Below are 20717 nucleotides of genomic sequence, written 5' to 3'. Positions count from 1 at the left end.
TGAACAATGGCTATGGAAGTGAAAGACATCCTAGTTTCACAACCAAATACTGAGAGATATATCTCTGTGAAGTATGAGGTTGTAACGCACTTGTTGCAGTCAGAAGTCAAAAGACTCCAAAAATTGCTTCACAATGAAGAATTTGTGACCACAAACTATCTCCATTACTTTATCTTTGCACAATGGCAGGTTATGAAATTAATGGCTATATTTCATGCAATATATGGCTGATATGGTTTCCTGAGGATGCACAGAAAATACATTTTGCACTGGTGACCTCAAAGCTCTCACTCAAACTGCTGACCAAATAGACAAGATGTATCCACATAAGGGTACCACAACCATTTCCATCAGGACAGAGAATCCTCTGGAAGTGCTGCAGATAAGTAGCTAAACTGTCTAAGCAATTTATGGCCTTAAAAATATGGCGCTCCACCTGTGTGTCACAACATGAATGCTTTTCCAGCAAAATCAAATGTCTGTCCAACAGGGAGAGTATCTGCTGGTATCAAAGAAAACTTTGAGCTGCAGCCGATCAGTATTAACCACTTTGCATCAAGAAAAATGCTGCCAGAAATCAAGTGGTGGTGGTGACCAATTTTAAACTGGGCAGTTACCGACTGTTCATAAGGGAGCACTCTACCAAGCTATAATTCCCTATTGGTACAGGTGCTGAAGTCTCAATTTACCCTTATTCTCATCTTCTCCATGAAACGCTGATGGTAGTTACCTGTACACTGCAAATGGATATTTCATAAAATCCAACAAACACATAAATTTTCATCTCAACTTCAATCTTCAACATGAATTCATGTGGAGGTTCACTGTAGCTGACATGTTATACCCAATTGGGGGGCAGATATGTTAACATTTTACCGCCTCTTGCCTCTTCCCAGATCTTCATCAATCATCACTGTCTGCTTGACTCTACAACATCTTTTTCTATTTGTGGACACCTAAGCCATGCCAACCATGCTGACATCACAGGGACTCCAGGTGATTCACTATATTATGGCTTACTTTGCTGGTTCCCTGAAGTCAAACATTCATCACCTACTCTAGCAGTAGTAAAAATCTCAACAGTATATCACACTGTCAGCAAACCAGAAACACCTGCCCATGCAAGGCCGCATCGTCTACCTCCATACAAACTCAAGATTGCAAAGCACGAGTTACCTTTCATGTTAGCACAGTGGATCTGTTGTGCTTCGGATGGTAGCTAGGCCTCGTAACTCCGTATTGTCCCTTATGAGATCAACAGGTGGCATCCTTGTGGCAAAAATCATCAGGTTAACACCAGAACAATACCCAGTCACTAGCCTTTGCCACAAATCAAAGTTTGCTACACACATTCATGGCAAGACAGTTTTCTCCACGATCAACATGTCATCTGTGCTTTCAGTCAGATACCCATTGCACTAGAAGATATACCCAAAACCACTGATTACATGCCTTACGGACTCTCAGAATTACAGCAAATGCCATTTGGATTGTGTAATGCTGGCCAGGCTTGCCAGCACTTCAAGGACGAAATAAGTAGAGACTTAAGAGTTCTGTTACATCTACACTGATGAAATGCTTGTCGTTCGGCAAGGCAAACCATCTAGCCCATCTACAACCATTACCACTAGATCACAAAAACACAGCTCAGTGATTAACCCCTCAAAATGTGTCATTTTTGGAGCAACACAGTAAAATTCTTAGGGCATCTTATCAATGCACAAGGAATCTGCCACCTCAAATCAAAATGGAAGCTACTTCTCAGTTTGCACAGATCACGACAACACGTGAATTACACTGTTTCTTGGACTGGACCAATTTTTATTAACATTTTGTACACAATGATGCATTGTCGGCAGCTCCTCTCTAGGAATTTCTAAAATATTCATTGAAACCTCGCGACATACTGCAGTACACTGATGAAAAGAAAGCATCCATTACCAAAGTGTAAACTGTATTAGCTCATCCTCAGCCTGATGTGCCTTTCGCTGCTATAGTGATGCATCAACAACTATCACTGGAGGTGTATTACAACATGAGTGGCAACTTCTAGCTTCCTTCAACACCAAATTACCACCACTACAAGCAAACTGATTAACTTACATCTGTACCCTCCACATCAATCAAAAAGTTTACGCACAAGCTTGAAGGTAAACCATGAACCACCTGCAGTCACTTTCTGAAAGAAGTCACACAATGCACTAACACACCAGTTGGAATATTTTGGCATTGTAGGACAATTTACTATGGGTATTCAACATTTTGGTGGTTAGCAGAAAGGATCAACAGATGCTCTCTCTCTGCACTGATGCCATTGTGAAGGAACTTGATTCCATAACACTTGTCAGTCCTATACTGCAACATATCAACATCACAAGTGCTAGTGTTTGTTAATGTGAGACAAGAGATAAAAAGCAATCTGAGATAAAATCACACTCACTCTCAGCCAGTGTCACCCATGATCACATGCACAATCACACTAGCCCATACCACAGAAAAAAGCGTTAAAATTGTTCAGATGTTGTGAAACTATTAAGTAAAACTAAGTAAGACAAGAGGGGAATGAAAATAAATTCATAGCAATGTGTGACTGGCTGATCAGTTGCCAAAAACCCCCTGATAAGACATTAAAAACGTAACCCTAAAATTTTAGGGAACAAGTTGGACACATCACTAAATTTTAAAAGTCATACCCAATTCATTTGATAGTCAATTAAAATTGAAGACAAATCTTTCAACAGACGAGCTGCTGCCCTTTGGTCTGAAAATAAAACATAGTCTAGTAAAATGTGGCGCAATGTGATCTGTATGCCACAAGCACCACAAACTGCAGGGTCCTCCTGCAAGAGCAAGAAGTCATGCATCATAGCACTGTGGCCTATACAAAGACAAATGAGGAGGACCTCGTCCTATCCGTGTGGCTGGGCGAAGGTATGTCACAGCTGTGTTTTAGACTTTACTAGACATAGCTTATTGTCTGTCACTTCCAGTCACTTTTCTACCCATCCGTGCATGACTTCATACCTCAACTGTGATGCGATAGCAGGCAGGGGGATGGCACAGTGAACGAACTGAGGATCGTAACATGTCTCCTTGGCTCTTACATCCACCCTTTCATTCCTCACAATACTCATGTCCCCTGGCATTCAGCACAATGACACCTCCTTCCCCAGCCTTTGTAGGTGGAGGTGGGCATCCTGGACAACTTTATCTACTGGGTACAGGCATTGTACGGAGTCAAGAGCACTCAGGGAATTGGGGAATACAAGGAATTTCGCATTTTAAACATGTCTCATCTGCTCCAATGTCCACTAGATTGCATATAATTCTGCGTCAAAGATGGTAAAGTCTTGAGGCAGGCAGATCTTGAGGACACAATCAGGGAGCACAACAGAGTAAACAGTGTTCCCCTGTTTACCTATAAATACAGCTAGAGTTGTGGTGCTTAGTTAAAATGTCATAAAATAATATATTAAAAATATAAGTATATGCAGGAGTGCAATCTCTCCTACACTGCACTAGTTCTAAAATTACTGGAGTAACCAAGGTGGCAGGCAGTTAAAACTGTGGATTTGGAATTGCACTTGCTCCATGGCAAGTGACTCTAGCACATGCAGCACACAGATCCCGAACAGCCTTGTTGCTCAGGGACGATTGGAGAAAAGGCATTCCAGAGACAGACAAGCAACAGTATGGCGTGCTGATAAATTTTGAGCAGCGAGGAACTTACACACCTGATGCACCATGAGGAACTGCTGCCAGATGGTGAGTGGCGGTTCCTCACCCTCAGCACAGAGACTAGGTATGGGGCTGGTCCTATATGCACCAGTGGCCAGCCTAACCCCTCGTGGTAGATAGTGTCAATCATCTTCAGATGAGAAGTTCTCATTGATGCATGCACTGTGCACCCATAGTCTAGCCGCGGTCCCACAAAATCCCTATAAAACTGAAGCAGACGTGCCCTGTCTGCTTTCCAAGACCTGTGGCTAATACACTTTAGGATGATTCAATGCCTTCTGGCATTCAGATCTCTCAGGTGTGGTAAGCACAATAGTTTGGAAAACAAAATGAGGCCCAGAAACCACAAAGTCTTTAAAATGTTGAATGGTGTCCCTCATATGCAAGTCAGGTAAATTGAAAATACGACAAATAAGAAGCACTGTATGGGACTTCTTACAACAGACTTAATATTGTTTATGGCTATGGCAAAGACATTAACACTTAAAACACTGCTGCTCAAAATGATCCAACAGCACATCATCAACTCGGGATAAAAAAAAGTGCTTGGGCAGGAAGGTCTGTATGATGATTAGGAGGAGGCTATGAAAGCCCCATTGGTTGAACAGCTCTAAAATACTGTAGTCTCCATGTAGTGTAATATGTCTTACTCATGTCAAAGAAAATTCTGATACAGTGATGCTTACATAGGAAATCCTGCTTAATACCCGCCTCCAGCAGGGTCAAGTTGTTGACAGTGGATCGAACTGTCCTGAATCCACACTGAGAGCAACTTAGGAGTCACCATTCATTTCAGTTCAAATGGCTCTGAGCACTATGGGACTCAACTTCTGAGGTCATTAGTCCCCTAGAACTTAGAACTAGTTAAACGTAACTAACCTAAGGACATCGCACACATCCATGCCCGAGGCAGGATTTGAACCTGCGACCGTAGCGGTCTTGCGGTTCCAGACTGCAGCACCTAGAACAGCACGGCCACTTCGGCAGGCTTCATTTCAGTCTTTTCTACACAACTTGTTAAGGTAACACTCCAATAACTACTGGGACATGTTTGGTCCTTTCCCGGTTTGAATTGTCACTCACCACAAATTGGGAAAGTAACCTGTCAGCTATATCAAATTAAGACATTTGAGGAGGACTTCCTTAGACAGCTGCTTGTAAATGCTGAAGCATATTGTGCTGGATTTGGTCATGACTGGGTGCAGTATCACGAGGTTCAGAAAGCACAGAATCTAGCTCCCACGTAGAAAATTGGCAGGAATTTTTGTATCTGAAACCCAGCTGGTCCTTCTCTGCAGTCTCATGGTAGTGGCAGAAATCCAGATTCTGACTTGCATTGGCACTAGAAACTGCAAAATGCTCTGCCATCACATGGGCGATGTCCCCAGGTTTTGTTTAAACATGTCCCTATTTTAGCACTGCTGCTATTGGTGAATGACAGTATTTACCAGAAATCATCCTGACAGTTTCCCATACTTTTGCAGAACAAGTGGAATGGTTGATTGAGTCCAAGAATGCTTGCCTTGACCTTTTCTTTTTCTCCTTACTTAATCATTGACCTTTGGCTCTCATGACTCAAAAGGCTGCCAGTTTATCTGCTGTTGGCCATCGTAGAGCTGCGCACCTGTACGGATTGCTGAGCTGCACTTATTGGTCCACCAAGGTACACAATGTCTCCTAAGATGACCAGAGGACTTTGGGATGGATATGTCAGCAACAAGGTGGATCACTCATGTGAAATGGTCCACCCATTCCTGAACACTGCCTCAGTGATCAAACACAGCCAGATGGTTCATGCAGTTCGCTCTGCTAACCATCCATTTCAGTGGCTTCCTATCTAGTAATGCTCCACAGTGAGAATTGGTCACTAGAATGAAGATCATTGGTCGCTTCCCTCTGAGCTGAGTCTGCAATGGCTGGAGAGCAGAAACAGAAGTTGATGGCTGAGGACACAACCCGTTAACAGTCAAGTAATGAGGGGGATTGCCTCTGTTGAAGGTACACATCTCTCGAGACATCACAAGGCTCTCCAAAACTTGACCCCTAGAGTTTGAGCCCCATAATAAATTACGAGACTGAAGTCACTAAATAGGAGAAATGGGTGGAAGAGTTGTTCTATAAGGCCTGTAAGAGCCTCAGAGGCTATCGCATCCTGTGGAGGCAAATACAGTGAGCAGACAGTGATCTTCTGACCCATATGAACTTCAATGGCTACTGCCTGTAGATCAGTAACCAAGGAGAGAGCAGAGGAGTGGTGTGTATCACTGACAAATACTGCAATCTTTCCATTGGCTCTTTTCCCAGTCAGGTCATCCTTGTGGTGGAGGGTATAGCCCCACAGCACAGGGATATCAGTGGCCTTAAAATGTGTTTCTTGTAAACAAAAGGACAAGGGGTGCACCTATGCTAGGAGTTTCAGTTCCTCAACAAGAGACCTAAACCCATTCATGATCCACTGTAGTATGGTCGCTATTTACTGTGGGATGTTGCACTTTCGCCCTGTCTCTCCACTGGGTGCGGAGCCTGAAATGGGTGGCAGTTAAGTCTTGGGGCGATATAATTGACCCTGGCAGACTTAGCATTCCACTGGCTCTGAAGCAGACTCACGATAACCATCAGGCCAAATGATGTCAACGTTATCTGACAGTTTGTTACCTCTTTTTGCCCGAGTTTGAAGCTTCTTGTTTGCTTTTTTTGGTAGGGAAGGCTTTGTAGAAACTTCCACAGCAGCAGTAGAGGCAGTGCTGGACAGTTTACTGGACTCTGCCCTGGCTCTGAAATTACTACAGCTTTACAAGTGCATTGACAAATGCAGGGAGTAGTGCTGACACTAGCAACTTTCATTTGTGTAGAGGTATCAGCTGTTGGAAGAGGCTTCTGAAGAGCTGAAGTGAAATATGTAGTGAATATGGGAGGCTGCATGGCCTTATACAAGTTTTTGGCATCACCATATGGGTGTGCTTTCTCACTTTAAGCTCCTGTATCTTCCTCTCTTTAAGGTAGATGCTGCAGTCTCAACTCCAGGCAGGGTGATGCCCAGAGCAATATACAGACTTGGGAGTAGATGAACAAATGACATCTTCGTTGGCAGCCTTACCACATTTGCCACAAGTGGTTTCTCCCTTACATCCTAGAATGGTGTCCTCAAAGTGCTGGCATTTAAAACAGAGCATTAGGTTGGGAACACAGGGCCGCATACTTACGCAAAGCAAACCTGCCTTGATATGCTCTGGGAGTTTTGTGCTATTAAAGGTAAGGGTAAAGGAGTTGAATTTTATCAGATCCCCATTTACACTTTTCACAATATTCTTCATGTTGACAGTACCTTCTTGAGCCCTTCATCTTTCAGTTCTTCTTTGAGAATATCATCAAGCTATCTACATGACACAATACCTTTGCTGTAGTTCATGGTATTGTGGAGGTCCATTTTGATAGCATATTCCACGAGACATTTAGCTTTCCAGAGGTTCGGCACTTGTTGGGAACTAGAAGTTTCAACCACCAGTGTTCCATTTCACAATCACTTGACTGATTTTAAATTGCCAGCAATGCCCTCTAAATCTTTATGAATATAGAAATGTTAAACTTTCACAACGCTGCCTTTCTTTCCTTTTAACAATCGAAAACACATTCTGACCAGAAGCATGCATTCTGTTATAATAAACTGAAGAACTCTGAATAATCCTTGAGTCAGGAAGACTGGCTACACGAGATCACTGGTCAAATTGAGTACTGACACCCACCAGTGGTACACTCATTCCTCTGGAAGTTACGAAGTTTAATTTAGAGGGTTCCATTTTGGTCCCACAAGCAGCTAGGAAAATAAGGGTCCACTCAGAGAGAGCCCCGTTTGCCTTAGTGAGCCTTATGCAAGTGAAGTGCTGTAGGTTTTTCAGAGGTTGCCCGCTAATGACTGTTCCACCTCAACAGCCATCTGTCCAACTGGCACAAACAGAGATTCTGATCATCTTCAAGATCCAGGAAGATAAGCCAAGATCCCCAGCCCCTGTGACACACAAAAGTCCCTGCTGCACCATATGGTGGTCTCTGAAGCATGCTTCAGAGCTTAATGAATGATTCAAGCATGTCTAGATTAACATCAATGGACTTTTACTACTGCCAAAATAATACCAATATTGCCAGACAGCAACTGACCATTTCTCTCATTGACCTGTAGCCAACCTAATGAAGGATGCAACAGATATGGGCCAACAAAGTTTGAATAGTTTGCACTGGAGATGGTCACACAGTGACTGACATCGATCTGTAAAATAAAGGATTTCAACCTTTATGACCAATGCTACCACAGCAGCAACTGTAGCAACAACCCTCTTTCGTGAGTGGATTCCCTGCTTCAGCATACCCCTATGCATTGCTGCTGACCAGGGCAAACAGTTCAAGTCATACTTCTTTCAGGTACTTTCAACATTGCTTGACACACCAAATTCATACTGCGACTACTAACCTGCCCCCAATAGCCTCGTAGAACGTCTCCGTCGACAATTTAATACCTCTCTCAGATGTCATGCCATAGAACACTGGACTGAGCTTTCCTATGTCCTACTAGGCCTCTAAATGGGTTTGAAAGAAGATCTCAATGTGACAATGGCTCAATTAGTGTATCAACAAAGACTATGTTTGGAGAATTCTTCACTGATACATCAAATAATATTACTGAAGCCTCAGAATTTGCACTAAATCTGCACTCACAAATCTGTAGGCTTCACATGGCTATTACAAAGTAATGTAATATGCTGTGGCTATTCATTTTCTACAAACTGCATTCCTGCAAACAGATTTTTATCTGAAACAATGCCACTCTAAAACCTCTCCAACCAGTGTATGACAGTCTATATATGCTACTGGCATACTGTGACAGAACAGTTGATGCTGTCATCAGTGGCTCTTCCATCACAATATCCATCAACAGATTTAAGCCAGTCTTTACCCTAGATGAGACTTGCAGCAGTTCAAAGTCAGCAGCTAACACCAAGATGCTACCTACATGTGATTTCAAGAGGTCACTGGATTACCCCACTCTTCTACTGCAACAGCCTGTGCCTCTGAGTGAAGTTCTAGTCATCATTCATTCTGTTACATTTTATGTACAGTGTAGAGTCTGAGTTTTTATGTTGTCTCTGGACTCAGAACAAACTAATGCTATATAGATGTTCTTTGCAGTTTACGATTATGCAATGTAATTAACTATTATATTTTGTGTTGAACAAACTGTATTTCCACATGACAGACACCAAGAGAATCCAGTGAGCCTCTATTGCCCAACTCCAGTATGTTACCTACAAGACGTGACCCTATTTATTTGTGGAATCCAGTTTATGGTTTGGTAACTTCCATAGAAAGCTAAGATGTGGAGATATTCCAAACACTTTCTACAAAACATCTAGAAGGACCACATAAGTCATCAACAGAAGGAATATCAAATAAACACTAAATGTCACAGTATTACTGCCTCTGATAAAAGATAATTTCACTCTACTCTCTACTCAAAAAGTGTAGAGGTGACAATTACACCAAGTCTAGATTCCCACAACACAAAGAAGCATAGCTGAAAGACAACAGCTTTAACATGATCTTAAGTAAGGTATCATCCGGAGTTCACAGTGCCAACCAAAGTTGGCAATGCAAACCAGTCCCACAGACATTGGCAAGTGCTAGCTACAATCTGCAAAAATCTATCAGGACCATCACAAATTTAAGAGGTAATATAACAGAGATATAATTGTTGAGATGGGGAAAGGATTCCTATGGAATAAAATTCTTAAATTTTTGATAAGTTTCTACTCAGACTTGACTCTTTACATTAGAGGAGGGGATGGGAAAATGTGACAGTGAAGTGAAGATTGCACAACAACCTTTGCAAAGTACTTCAACACACGAGGTAGAAGGAGCACAGGAAAAATTTCATTTCCACTCCAACAATGTCACTAACTTTGACTCTATCCCATGTGTCTAGTGCAATATCAAGCAAATCTTCTCCAGGTCAAGTCAGCAACACAGAATTGTGGAATATACATACGAGGGGCGTTTGAAAAGTCCGTGCAAAAATAAAAACTACTTACGTGTTTGGGGTAAACCTTTTTTATTTTTTGACATACTCTCCTTTTAGACTTATACACTTTGCCCAACGCTGTTCTAATTTGTTGATCCATTCTGAATAATAGGAATTGTCAAAGTCTGCAAAATAGCTATTAGTTGCTGCAATCACCTCCTCATTTGAATAAAATCTTTGTCCCGCCAGCCATTTCTTCAAATTGGGGAACAAATAGTAGTCTGAGGGGGCCAAGTCTGGAGAATAGGGGGGATGTGAAACAAGTTGGAATCCTATTTCCATTAATTTTGCGACCACAAGTGCTGAGGTGTGTGCTGGTGCACTGTCGTGATGGAAAAGGACTTTTTTACTGTCCAGTCGCCGGCATTTTTCTTGCAGCTCGGTTTTCAAATGGTCCAATAACGATGAATAATATTCATCCATAATAGTTTTACCCTTTTCCAGATAGTCGATGAGGATTATACCTTCAGAATCCCAAAAGACAGTTGCCATAACCTTTCCGACCAAAGGAATGGTCTTCGCCTATTTTGGTGCAGATTCTCCCTTGGTAACTCATTGTTTAGCTTGTTGTTTGGTCTCAAGAGTATAGCAATGTATCCATGTTTCATCCACAGTGACGAAACGATGCTTAAAGTCCTGCGGATTCTTCCTGAATAGCTGCAAACCATCCTTGCAATACTTCACACGATTCCATTTTTGGTCAAGCGTGAGCAATCGCGGAACCCATCTTGTGGATAGCTTCCATATGTCCCAATGTTTATACATATTATTTATACATTCATTTAAGATGCCCACAGCATTAGCAGTCATCCATAACTATACCATGGATTTTACCAATGATTTCTGGAGTCGTAACCTCTACAGCGTGTCCAGAACGTTCAGCATCACTTGCGCCCATATGGCTTCTCCGAAAATTTTGAAACCACTTATAAACTGTTCTAATCAAAGGTGTAGAGTCACCGTAATGTTTATCAAGCTTCTCTTTAATCTCCTGAGGCATTTTGCCTTTCATAAAGTGCTGTTTAATCACAACACGAAATTCTTTTTCGTCCATTTTTTGACAATCACTCACCTTCCTTGATATACACGAATGCCAAACACAAAGAAATAGACAAATATGGCTGAAACTTGGTGTGCGTTCTTTCCAAAGATGCTACTAACTAAACATGACCTCTATACGTGCTGGTGGTGCCATCTCTCGGACTTTGCACGGACTTTTCAAACGCCCCTTGTAAAAAGAGTTAATCTGCAAGATAATATCAAACAGCAGGTTGCAGAAACACTATAACATGATTAGCATGAGCTATCGTTAACACACTACACAACAAAGAAGAAAAATCAGCCCTTAACACCTAAAAAGATCTCCCTGCTATTGATAAGACACATGTTTTCTAAGGGATTACTCAAGAGAGTAGAAGCATAATAGGACCAATGCACAGGAGAATAGCAAACTGGATTTACGAAGTCAGGGTCGTACGCATAACAAACGGCAATGCTCAGAAGCATTCTTATGAAGGTAACCTTAACATTTCACTCTACATTGTAATTTTCATAGGCTTCCAGAACAGCTATGATTCTGTAAACAAGCAACCAGTTCTCAAGATACTCACTGAACTGGTACTTGATAACAAAACACTGAATCATGTGTGAAACCACTGTAAATAACACCATAGCCAGTACTAATTCCAGGAAGGACTGAAACAGAGCTTTTGGATTATAGCTGATGTTTGATGAGGGGACAGCTTGATTTATCTGGATCATTTTCTTTGCCCTCACATAAAGCAGAGTTTCTGCCAAAACGCCAGTAAATGAAGCATTTAATCTCACATATTTTGCAAGAAGCTGATAAAGCTGAATACTTTATGTTGTATGAAACTATTAAATCTTTCCCGAGAACTTGTAATTTGCATGGAGAAGCCAAAGTAGTAACACCCATTCTTCATTTTTTAAACTGTGTTTTAAACTGCCAAAGTTAAAAGTAACATTATTACTTTATTTACAAAACCATCCTCCATGCCTTACTAGATCCCTTTGGGAGGTGGGGGATAAGGGAAGGGGGTTTCTAACATGCATAAATGACAGAAATCTTAAGATAATCAGCACTCACTTCTAATTTTGCATGCAGTGGAAAAAAGTATCTAACAAGAAATCCAGCTAACGACAGAGATTTTAAAATACTACATCACTTTCCTGAAATTAGTACTGTGACAGGAAATGCAGGACATTACATAAATATGGTCACATTTTCATAACTCAATATTATGATAAAAATAATGCAATGGTAGATATCATGAACACTGTACCATTCACTATAACACTCACTACTTACTTTTAGTCTATTGTCCAATGCTGCAGGCCCATTTTCAGCAATCTGTAGTACAAACAATGGCATATTCTGGAATTCACGGCCACCTCTGATACTAAAGCCAAACCCTCTAGTTCCTCGGCTGAGCTCCACAGCATGATATTGTTCATCTTCGCCTCCTAGTACATCATCATCCTGCAGCAGTAATAGAACAATAAAAACTAAGTTATCCTTTAAATATTCTGGCAGTTTTGCATTACACAGGAATAAACCAAACAGAAATGAGAAAATGAGAACTGTGAATATTTCTATAAACAGCTGACCATTTTTCCTGGTCCTTACAATGTCCATGTATCATATATTGACTGTACCCATTATCCAAAGGCATGCAGAGGTCTGTAGCTCTCTAGTATACGAACGTCACCCGTGGTAAAGGGCTGAGGAGATTGGAACTTTCACTTACTTCTCACTCCAGTAGATTGAGGTATGTACACACCACTTTACTACCCATGAAAGAGGGTACTTTGTACCAATGTTCACAATATCTTGTATTATTTAAATCAGCTACAAAGGGCCAAAATTATGATTGTTGTTTATATGTAACAATATTCATCCTGATTTCTTCCATTATTCTCATTATTGCTATGTGAGATATGCGATAGGGCCAAAAGAATTGTCATCCAGACTTCCATGAACATCAGTTCTTCGAATTTACAAAGCAGAAACCTATAAAAATGACAGCACCTTTCTTTTAAGGATTCCCATTTACGAGTGTACTGAATATTACTGGTTTATTTCTGTGTTTTATGGTATTTGTGTTACATTTCTCCACTGAAGAACCAAAGAAACTGGTTCACTTGCCTAATATCTCGTAAGGCACCCGCGAGCATGCAGAAGTGCCACAACATGATGTGGCATGGACTTGAATAATCTCTGACGTAGTGCTGGAGGGAATTGACACCATGAATCCCCCCAGGGTTGTCCATAAATCCGTAAGAGTACGAGGGGGTGGAGATCTCTTCTGAAGAGCAAATTCCAAGGCATCCAGACATGCTCAATAATGTTCATGTCTGGAGAGTTTGGTGACCAATGGAAGTGTTTAAACTCAGAAGAGTGTTCCTGGAGCCGCACTGTAGCAATTCTGGACGTGTGGGGTGTCACATTGTCCTGCTGGAATTGCCCAAGTTCGTCGGAATGCACAATGGACATGAATGGATGCTGGTGATCAGACAGAATGCTTATGTTTGTGTCACCTGTCAGAATCATATCTAGATGTATCAGGGGTCCCATATCACTCCAACTGCACACCTCCCACACCATTACAGAGCCTCCACCAGCTTGGACCGTCCCCCGCTGGCATACAGGGTCCATGTATTCATGAGATTGTCTCCATACCCGCAAATGTCCATCCACTTGATACAATTTGAAACTAGACTCATCTGACTAGGCAACATGTTTCCAGCTATCAACAGTCCAACATCAGTGTTGACAGTCCCAGGCAAGGCATAATGCATTTTGTTGTGCAGTCATCAAGGGTACATGAGTGGGCCTTCAGCTCTGAAAGCCCATATTGATGATGTTTTGTTGAATGGTTCACACATTGACACTTGTTGAAAGCCCAGCATTGAACTCTGCAGCAATTTGTGGATGGGTGGCATTTCTGTCATGTTGAACGATTCTCTTTTCGTTGTTGATCCCGTTCTTGCAGTATCTTTTACTAGCCACAGTGTTGTCTGAGATCTGATGTTTTGCAGGATTCCTGATATTCATGGTACACTTGTCAAATGGTCTTACAAGAAAACCCCCACTTCATCACTACCTCGGAGATGTTGTGTCCCATTGTTTGTACACTGACTATAACACCACATTCAAACTCACCTAAATCTTGATAACCTGCCATTGTAGCAGTAATAATTGATCTAAACACTCCGTGAGACACTTGTTGTCTTATATAGGCACTGCTGACCGTGGTGCCGTATTCTGTTTGTTTACATATATCTGTATTTGAACACGCATGCCTATACCAGTTTCTTTGGTGCTCCAGTGCATACCTTTACAAAGAGTTACCATACATTACACAAAGGGGGAACTTTGTCAAAGTTATTCTGTATTTCCGTATCATCTAGCATGATTCTTTTCTAAAAATGAGAGCACTGTCAGGCAATCATTTGCTAACGTTATGGACCCAATTCAATGAATTAAACAGCTGCTCAAAAATTTTTGTTGCTATTGTTGTTGTTGTTGTTGTTGTTGTTGCTAGTGCTATTGGTTGTGGTCAGTGCTCTTGTTGAATATTAATGTATGCTTTTTGTGAACTGAATAACAAATTCTTTCACTGGAAGCCATGTTACTGTATGGTGTCACATGGAAATATAAGCACACCAGACAAGAGAAGATTAGTCACTTTAGAAGACATGAGGCTAATACCAGCTGCCACTGCCTTTAGCCTTGACAGTGGCCTGAATTTCCATACCCAGCTGAAGCCAGTTGTTGTTGACCAGATCCTGTACAGCTACCAGACTGTGGAGATGTTCATTGCTACATTTCATTTCACCAATTATTCCAAACTATCCGGGCATTTTTTACAAGCTTCACATCAGGTGATTCAGTGGACCAGTTGAGGTGCAACATAGCAGCTGAGTGTTCATCAAACTATAAATGTTCACATTCAGCCCTGTAAACATGACTGATGTAACATTGAAAGCCTGGAGTATCCGAGAGCATGTTTATCATAAAGATATAGAAAAAAGGGCAACACTTAGTCACTGAGAATTCTGAAATAAACATCTTGGTTCATGATTACAGTGACCTGAATGAGTGGATCCAAGTAATGGTAAAAAATACACCCCCAAAACATCAGTGAATCACCTCCACCCTGAAGTACACGTTCATTAACTGCAGGTTCATTGCCTCATAAAACCAGTGGTGCACTCAGAGCATTGCAGGATTTGGAATGAGGCACAATTTCTACTCGTCAGACCACATTAAAAGCCTCCAGCTAACTATGTCCAGTTTCTGTGTTGTTTGGCACACTGGAGAGGTGCAGCTTTATGTGCAGTTGCAAGCAACAGCATTTTGCAACCTACGTTCACTCAGAAACTGGTTGAAAGGGGCTTGAATTCAATGACAGCAACAATTTCAGTTAGGTTTGAAACTGCTTCCCATTGACAAGGCACGACACGTGTCTCTAGAATATACCAATTAAGACCTTTTCACAATCACTGTTCTTATGCTGTGTTACATAACTGCAAGTAGTACACCATTCCTTGTAGACATGCTGGATAGTATGTGATTATGCACCACAAAATTGTGTAATTTCATTCATAGTGTGGTCATGGCACATTCAAAACTGATAGTTACTTTCTGCCATTCTATCACATCTCCTGATGGTTTTAGCTTACTGTGCTGATGTCATACAACACATTGGTATGTTCTTAGTGTACCAGGCATTAGAAGTTTTCAAAAGTATTTACTGCAGATACTGGCAAAGTGCCTTTTTTCTGTGCAAGAAGCCTGAGCTCCTTCATGTAAAATCTGAATCTTTTTATGTTACATTAAACTGTGGGAGCCATTGATCAGTGAGTGTTTCCTTTTTTCCCCTTCCTTTCTGGATTCATGATGCGCAGCAAGTGATGAGGAAAACAGCATTTGGGTTACTTGACTCTTCCGAGGGGAGAATGGTGGACAAAGTATTGCCTTCACCATCAGACAGTGACAGTGCTCAATAAAGCAAAGGTCTTTATCTGATTTCCCCCTCCTTCATTTGGTGACTTTTGGCTGAACATTTGTCTCTTCTTCAGGGACAGCCAAGAACTCCAGAAGTATGTAGAGCTCTCACATGCATGCCGATCTCTCTTGCCTGACTCAACACTTCCTGCCCCCCTCCCACCACTATCACACCACACCGTGATACCTGGGCAGGTAGATGGGGAAACTATGAACATACTGCATAAGATGACAATGCAGTCACACACAAAACACTGAACAGCTTGTACAAGGGTTGTTTCCATATTTCTCAACAACAATGATCACAAATAAAACAGATTTTCAGCACTATTTAATTACTTTTGGCTCACTGAAGACATAATAAACTTGATACCTTGTACAAACTGTTGGCATAAGGACAGATGCAGACAGTTTTGCAGATTTTTGTCACTGAAGTTAGCACATAATCATGAGACTTATCTAGTTTTGTAATCAAGAAATGCCTTTCATACACATATGTTGATCGAAATATTGATATCACATTTGCTGTTACTGGGACATGGAAACTCTTCCTGAGGAAAACTTTATAGAACTCCTGGAGAGTTTACACTGGAATTACAATGCAGTGATCAATTCCATCTGAAAATCCATAGAGTCACTTAATGATGAAACAGCAAATGATCTCGAAACCACCTCAAAAACAGATGTGAGACTGGCAATATCATGAAAACATTTAGAAAACTGTTCTTATAGTTTATTCACCACTACAATGAAGTTTTCAAGATTGTCACTAATGAGTCATGTGAGATACTGAGAGTGAGCAGTCAGAATTGTTATGATGTACAATGTGCATGCACAGAAGGTCAACTTAATGTTAGCAGAGCCACTAAGGAGCAGGAGACTATGTGACTGGTTGCAGAGAAGCTCCTGGAAGAAACAGAGGTCAGGAAGACAGTCTGTGATTGCATGGGAGGCACACCAAATGAGCCTTTCTAACCAGCAGTGCCAGTGCTTCTAGAGATCCCAAACTCATGTCTCCCTCAGATGTTGGATCCACATTACTCAGACCCTAGGATGGGATGTAGTTTCTCATGGCACTTAGCTGCACATGTCACATACAGGATTGCACAATATAGGCAGTGTGTAAGAATCTTGTAGGATTCAATAGTAGTTTCCTACCCTACACACTCAATGAGTCTCAGTTATTTATCAGAGTTCCTTGTTCTTTTCCCTGTGAGTTTCCTTTCCTGAAAATATTTTCAAATTGTATTCTCAGGCACCACATCTATGAGTTAGATGAGCCACTTTACAACTGGAAATAGCATCAGCTCCTATCCTGATCCACTCGCAGAACACTACAAGGTTCACCTTGTCTTTAACTCCTATGAGCTTAGGAAAATGGATGACGCTCTATGTACATCATAAATTGTCCCTTCGACATTGTTATTTTCTCTTTAAATGCATCCACTTTCCCTATCAAATCAGAAGAAAGTTGGTTATCACCTTGCAACACCTTACTGAGGGCAATGTTCAGTCAAGATCACTTAAAATGAAAGGTCAGCAATTCCTTCCAGATCTTCTAATTTTGGTTCTAGCTTTTGTTTTTCCTTTGAAAATTCAATAATAGTGGGTCTTAAAGTAAAAAATAGTTCCAGGCAAACCTCTTCAGTTAACCAACGTACTTTGCAGAAATACATAATGATTCCATATTCTTCATGCAGTTCCATCAAAAACTAGAAACTGAAAGAGCAGCAATGCGTGCAACTTCAGAAAATTTGTATCACCAATTTCATCATGCTCCATGCCTGCGAATTTAGCACAATGTGCATTTTAATGTAGAGAACAAGGAATCCTCCACAAATCATTTGTTGATCATTGCAACTTTTTGCTCTTTCATTGTAAATATTTTGTGCATCATGTTTGCCTATAGCAGATCTGTAGCAATCATCGATTATTCAATTGCGTAATAGACTCTGAGAATTCTCACCCTTATCTTCGAAACAGAACTGTGGTTCCCATTAATTTTTAAAGGCTTGGGATGATAGATCATTAGACAGTCACTGGATCTGTGAACTTCCTTTATTCCAAGAGCAAATAGCAAAGGATAGACAGCACTGCCACTACGTTTCTGCCAAACAAAGTCATTCCAAATGAAAAATGCAGCATCAAATGACAGAAGAAACAGAGCTACATCAGATTGCTAAATGAAATGTCATGTTGGCCCGAGTGTTTCTGAAAATGACCAAGGAAATCAAAAACTTAGCAAATAACGGCACACACTGCACGTTGTGGTCGACTCTGCTTTACTTGAATTTGGTGGTGGTGGTGGCGACATTTTAAGAATGTCCTTATTTGAAGATCTACTGGCTTTGGAATATTTAAGGGTTCTGAGGAGTTGTTCTTTTGGAGGTACACCTGTAGCTGCAGGTACATGTACTCACATCTAACCAGTTTACATTGAGAAGCTGTATTTGACAACATGATTTTTATGTATTCTTGCAAAAGATTTAGCAAATGCTGGAAACTGCTTCACTCTGAAGGTGAATTAGCCTCAATATATGGGATTTTTCTTACCATCTCCAGTTCCTGAATCCACCTCATGGCATTAACATGGCAATCCCTGCTCTACAACTAATGACCACTTCAGTAATTTATGCACGTCCACAGAGGTGTGTGCGATTAATTTGCTTCATATGTCTCTGATGTACATCTGTCACACACAGCTTCATCGTTACAAGCAATACTCATATGTCCAAACTTGTAGCATTAAAAATGTCTTCTAGGGTTTTGTATATGGGGTTTAACTTTTGGGTCAGTGCAGCCATCTGTGTTGTATTTTGGTGATATGTCAAATATTAAAATAAATGACACAGTTTCTTCTACTGACCCATTTATGTTCTTCATAACACTCTTTATAGCTGTGATGTTCACACTTTTCAACTCTTCCTCTGGTTCTTCAGGGGGAATTTCAATCTTATTATGGCAGATAACTAGTCCCTAGCTGAAATTATGGGTGTTATATATTTAATTTACTACAGGGTGGTTGCCTGGACCCAAAAGCTCAGACAGGTGTTGTGACATAGTTATCTCTATCAGCAGAGTATTGTTTCAAAGTCAATTTACTCCTCTGTGAGGTCCAGCTACTGGTTCGAAACCCTTGTGACAATAGAATGGTGAAATTATCTTACAAGATCTCTCCTCTCTTTTGATTACCAAAAATGAATTTTGGCAAACTTATGTACAATCATTCCCTTTAATATAAATCTTACACTGTGCTTCATCAGAGTGACTATCCACCCAAGCTCTCTTTGCTGACTGGGTGTTTCTGCTCCCTGATGGTCCACCCTTTCCACTGGGAACTTGAGCAATTAGAACCATTCTGTTCACATCAGGCACTTGTACAAAAATGCCTAACCAGACAGAGCCCTCCTTACCTGGATAAATCTAATAAAAGTGGGGTGTGGTACGATCCCAAGTGATTGCGTACTCGAGTCTTTTTTTCCCCAACAGTCATCCACGCCACCAATACACAGCTAACTTAAAGCTCAGGGTTATATTATTTTCTATATCACAGTCTGGGCAGTTAAATGAAGAAAGGTGGTACAAAAGACAGCAAACTTGATATTTATTCAGGACACTGTTTCAGATTCCTGTCCATCTGTGTAGGCTTAGGTTTGCCATTGTTTCCCTAAATGTCAATCTGGGTATGATTCCTTCCAAAACAAACTGACTAGTTTCCTTCCTCACCGCTCCCCATTTGTTCTCTGACCAATGTACTTCCCCATCACTCCCCATTTGTTTTCTATCTCTGAAGACTTCATTGTCAATAGGACATTAAGTCTCAATTTTCCTTCCTTTCTCCCTTGTTCCCACTGGGCAATTAAATCAAGATCACCACTCTCCAGAACACACAATGTTCCACTGCCACAAATGAGGATGGCTGTTGGCATACACCCTGAGTTTCAATAAAGGAAAATTGGTGGTCATGATCAGCCCATGGCTCAGAACCTCTGGATCTGTTAACTTGTACTCCAAAACCTATGGCTTGGCTCCCATGTATGGAGGGGGAGGGGGAATATATAGCACAGGTAGAGGTTAGACTTGGAAAATGGATAGGATAATAGCACTGCAAAAGTTGTGGGGAGAGGGGGGGGCTGTGTGTAATAATTACATGCTCACAAAAAGTGTTGTGTGCCCAAGTAGTTGCACCAAAGTGTTTCACCAAGGCAGTAGCAGGTTTCAGCTGGACTGAGCTAGTTTTGTTTTAATCATGAAAGAGTCCAGTCCCTGCACACCTACACCTGCAACTATGTCTACATTTACATTTACATCTACATGGATACTCAGCAAATCACACTTAAGTGCCTAGCAGAGGCTTCATCGAAGCACCTTCATAATAATTCTCTGTTATTCCAATCTCAAACAGCACACAGAAAAAACCAACACCTATATCTTTCCACATGAGCTCTGATTTCCCTTATTTTATTACGATGATCATTTCTCCCCGTGTATTTTTGCATTCGGAGGAGAAAGTTCGTGATCGAAATTTTGTGAAAGGATTCCACCACAATGAAAAATGCCTGTTTTTTAATGATGTTCACCTGAAAGACTGTATCATGTCCATGACATTCTCTCCCCTATTTCAGGATAATACAAAACATGCTGCTCTTCTTTGAACTTTCTCAGTGTACCCCTATCTGGTAAGGATGCCAGACAATGTGGCAGAAGTCCAAAAGAGGAGTGTCCAGCATAGTGTAGGCAGCCTCTTTAGTAGATCTGTTACATTTTCAAAGTGTTCTGCCAATAAAATTCAATCTTGGGTTTGCCTTCCTTGCTACATCTTCAATGTGTTCTTTCCAATTTAACTTGTTCGTAATTGTAATTCCTAGATATTTAGTT

At 41.0% G+C, this 20717-nt stretch overlaps 1 protein-coding gene across 2 annotated transcripts in view; it reads right to left on the bottom strand.

Moving 5' to 3' along the window:
• The window catches only part of LOC124723114 (membrane-associated guanylate kinase, WW and PDZ domain-containing protein 1), a 394868-nt gene that overhangs the window by 13429 nt on the left and 360722 nt on the right, over positions 1-20717 (bottom strand). For both annotated transcript variants that reach the window (XM_047248296.1, XM_047248298.1), the window contains exon 15: positions 12138-12308. In XM_047248296.1, coding sequence (XP_047104252.1) covers positions 12138-12308 — 171 coding nt within the window. The remainder of the gene's footprint in view (positions 1-12137; positions 12309-20717) is intronic.

This window comes from Schistocerca piceifrons, chromosome X (assembly GCF_021461385.2).
Source record: "Schistocerca piceifrons isolate TAMUIC-IGC-003096 chromosome X, iqSchPice1.1, whole genome shotgun sequence".
Lineage (NCBI taxonomy): Eukaryota > Metazoa > Arthropoda > Insecta > Orthoptera > Acrididae > Schistocerca > Schistocerca piceifrons.
Note: the sequence above shows the minus strand (reverse complement) of the source record. Positions and strands in the feature narration are given on the sequence as shown.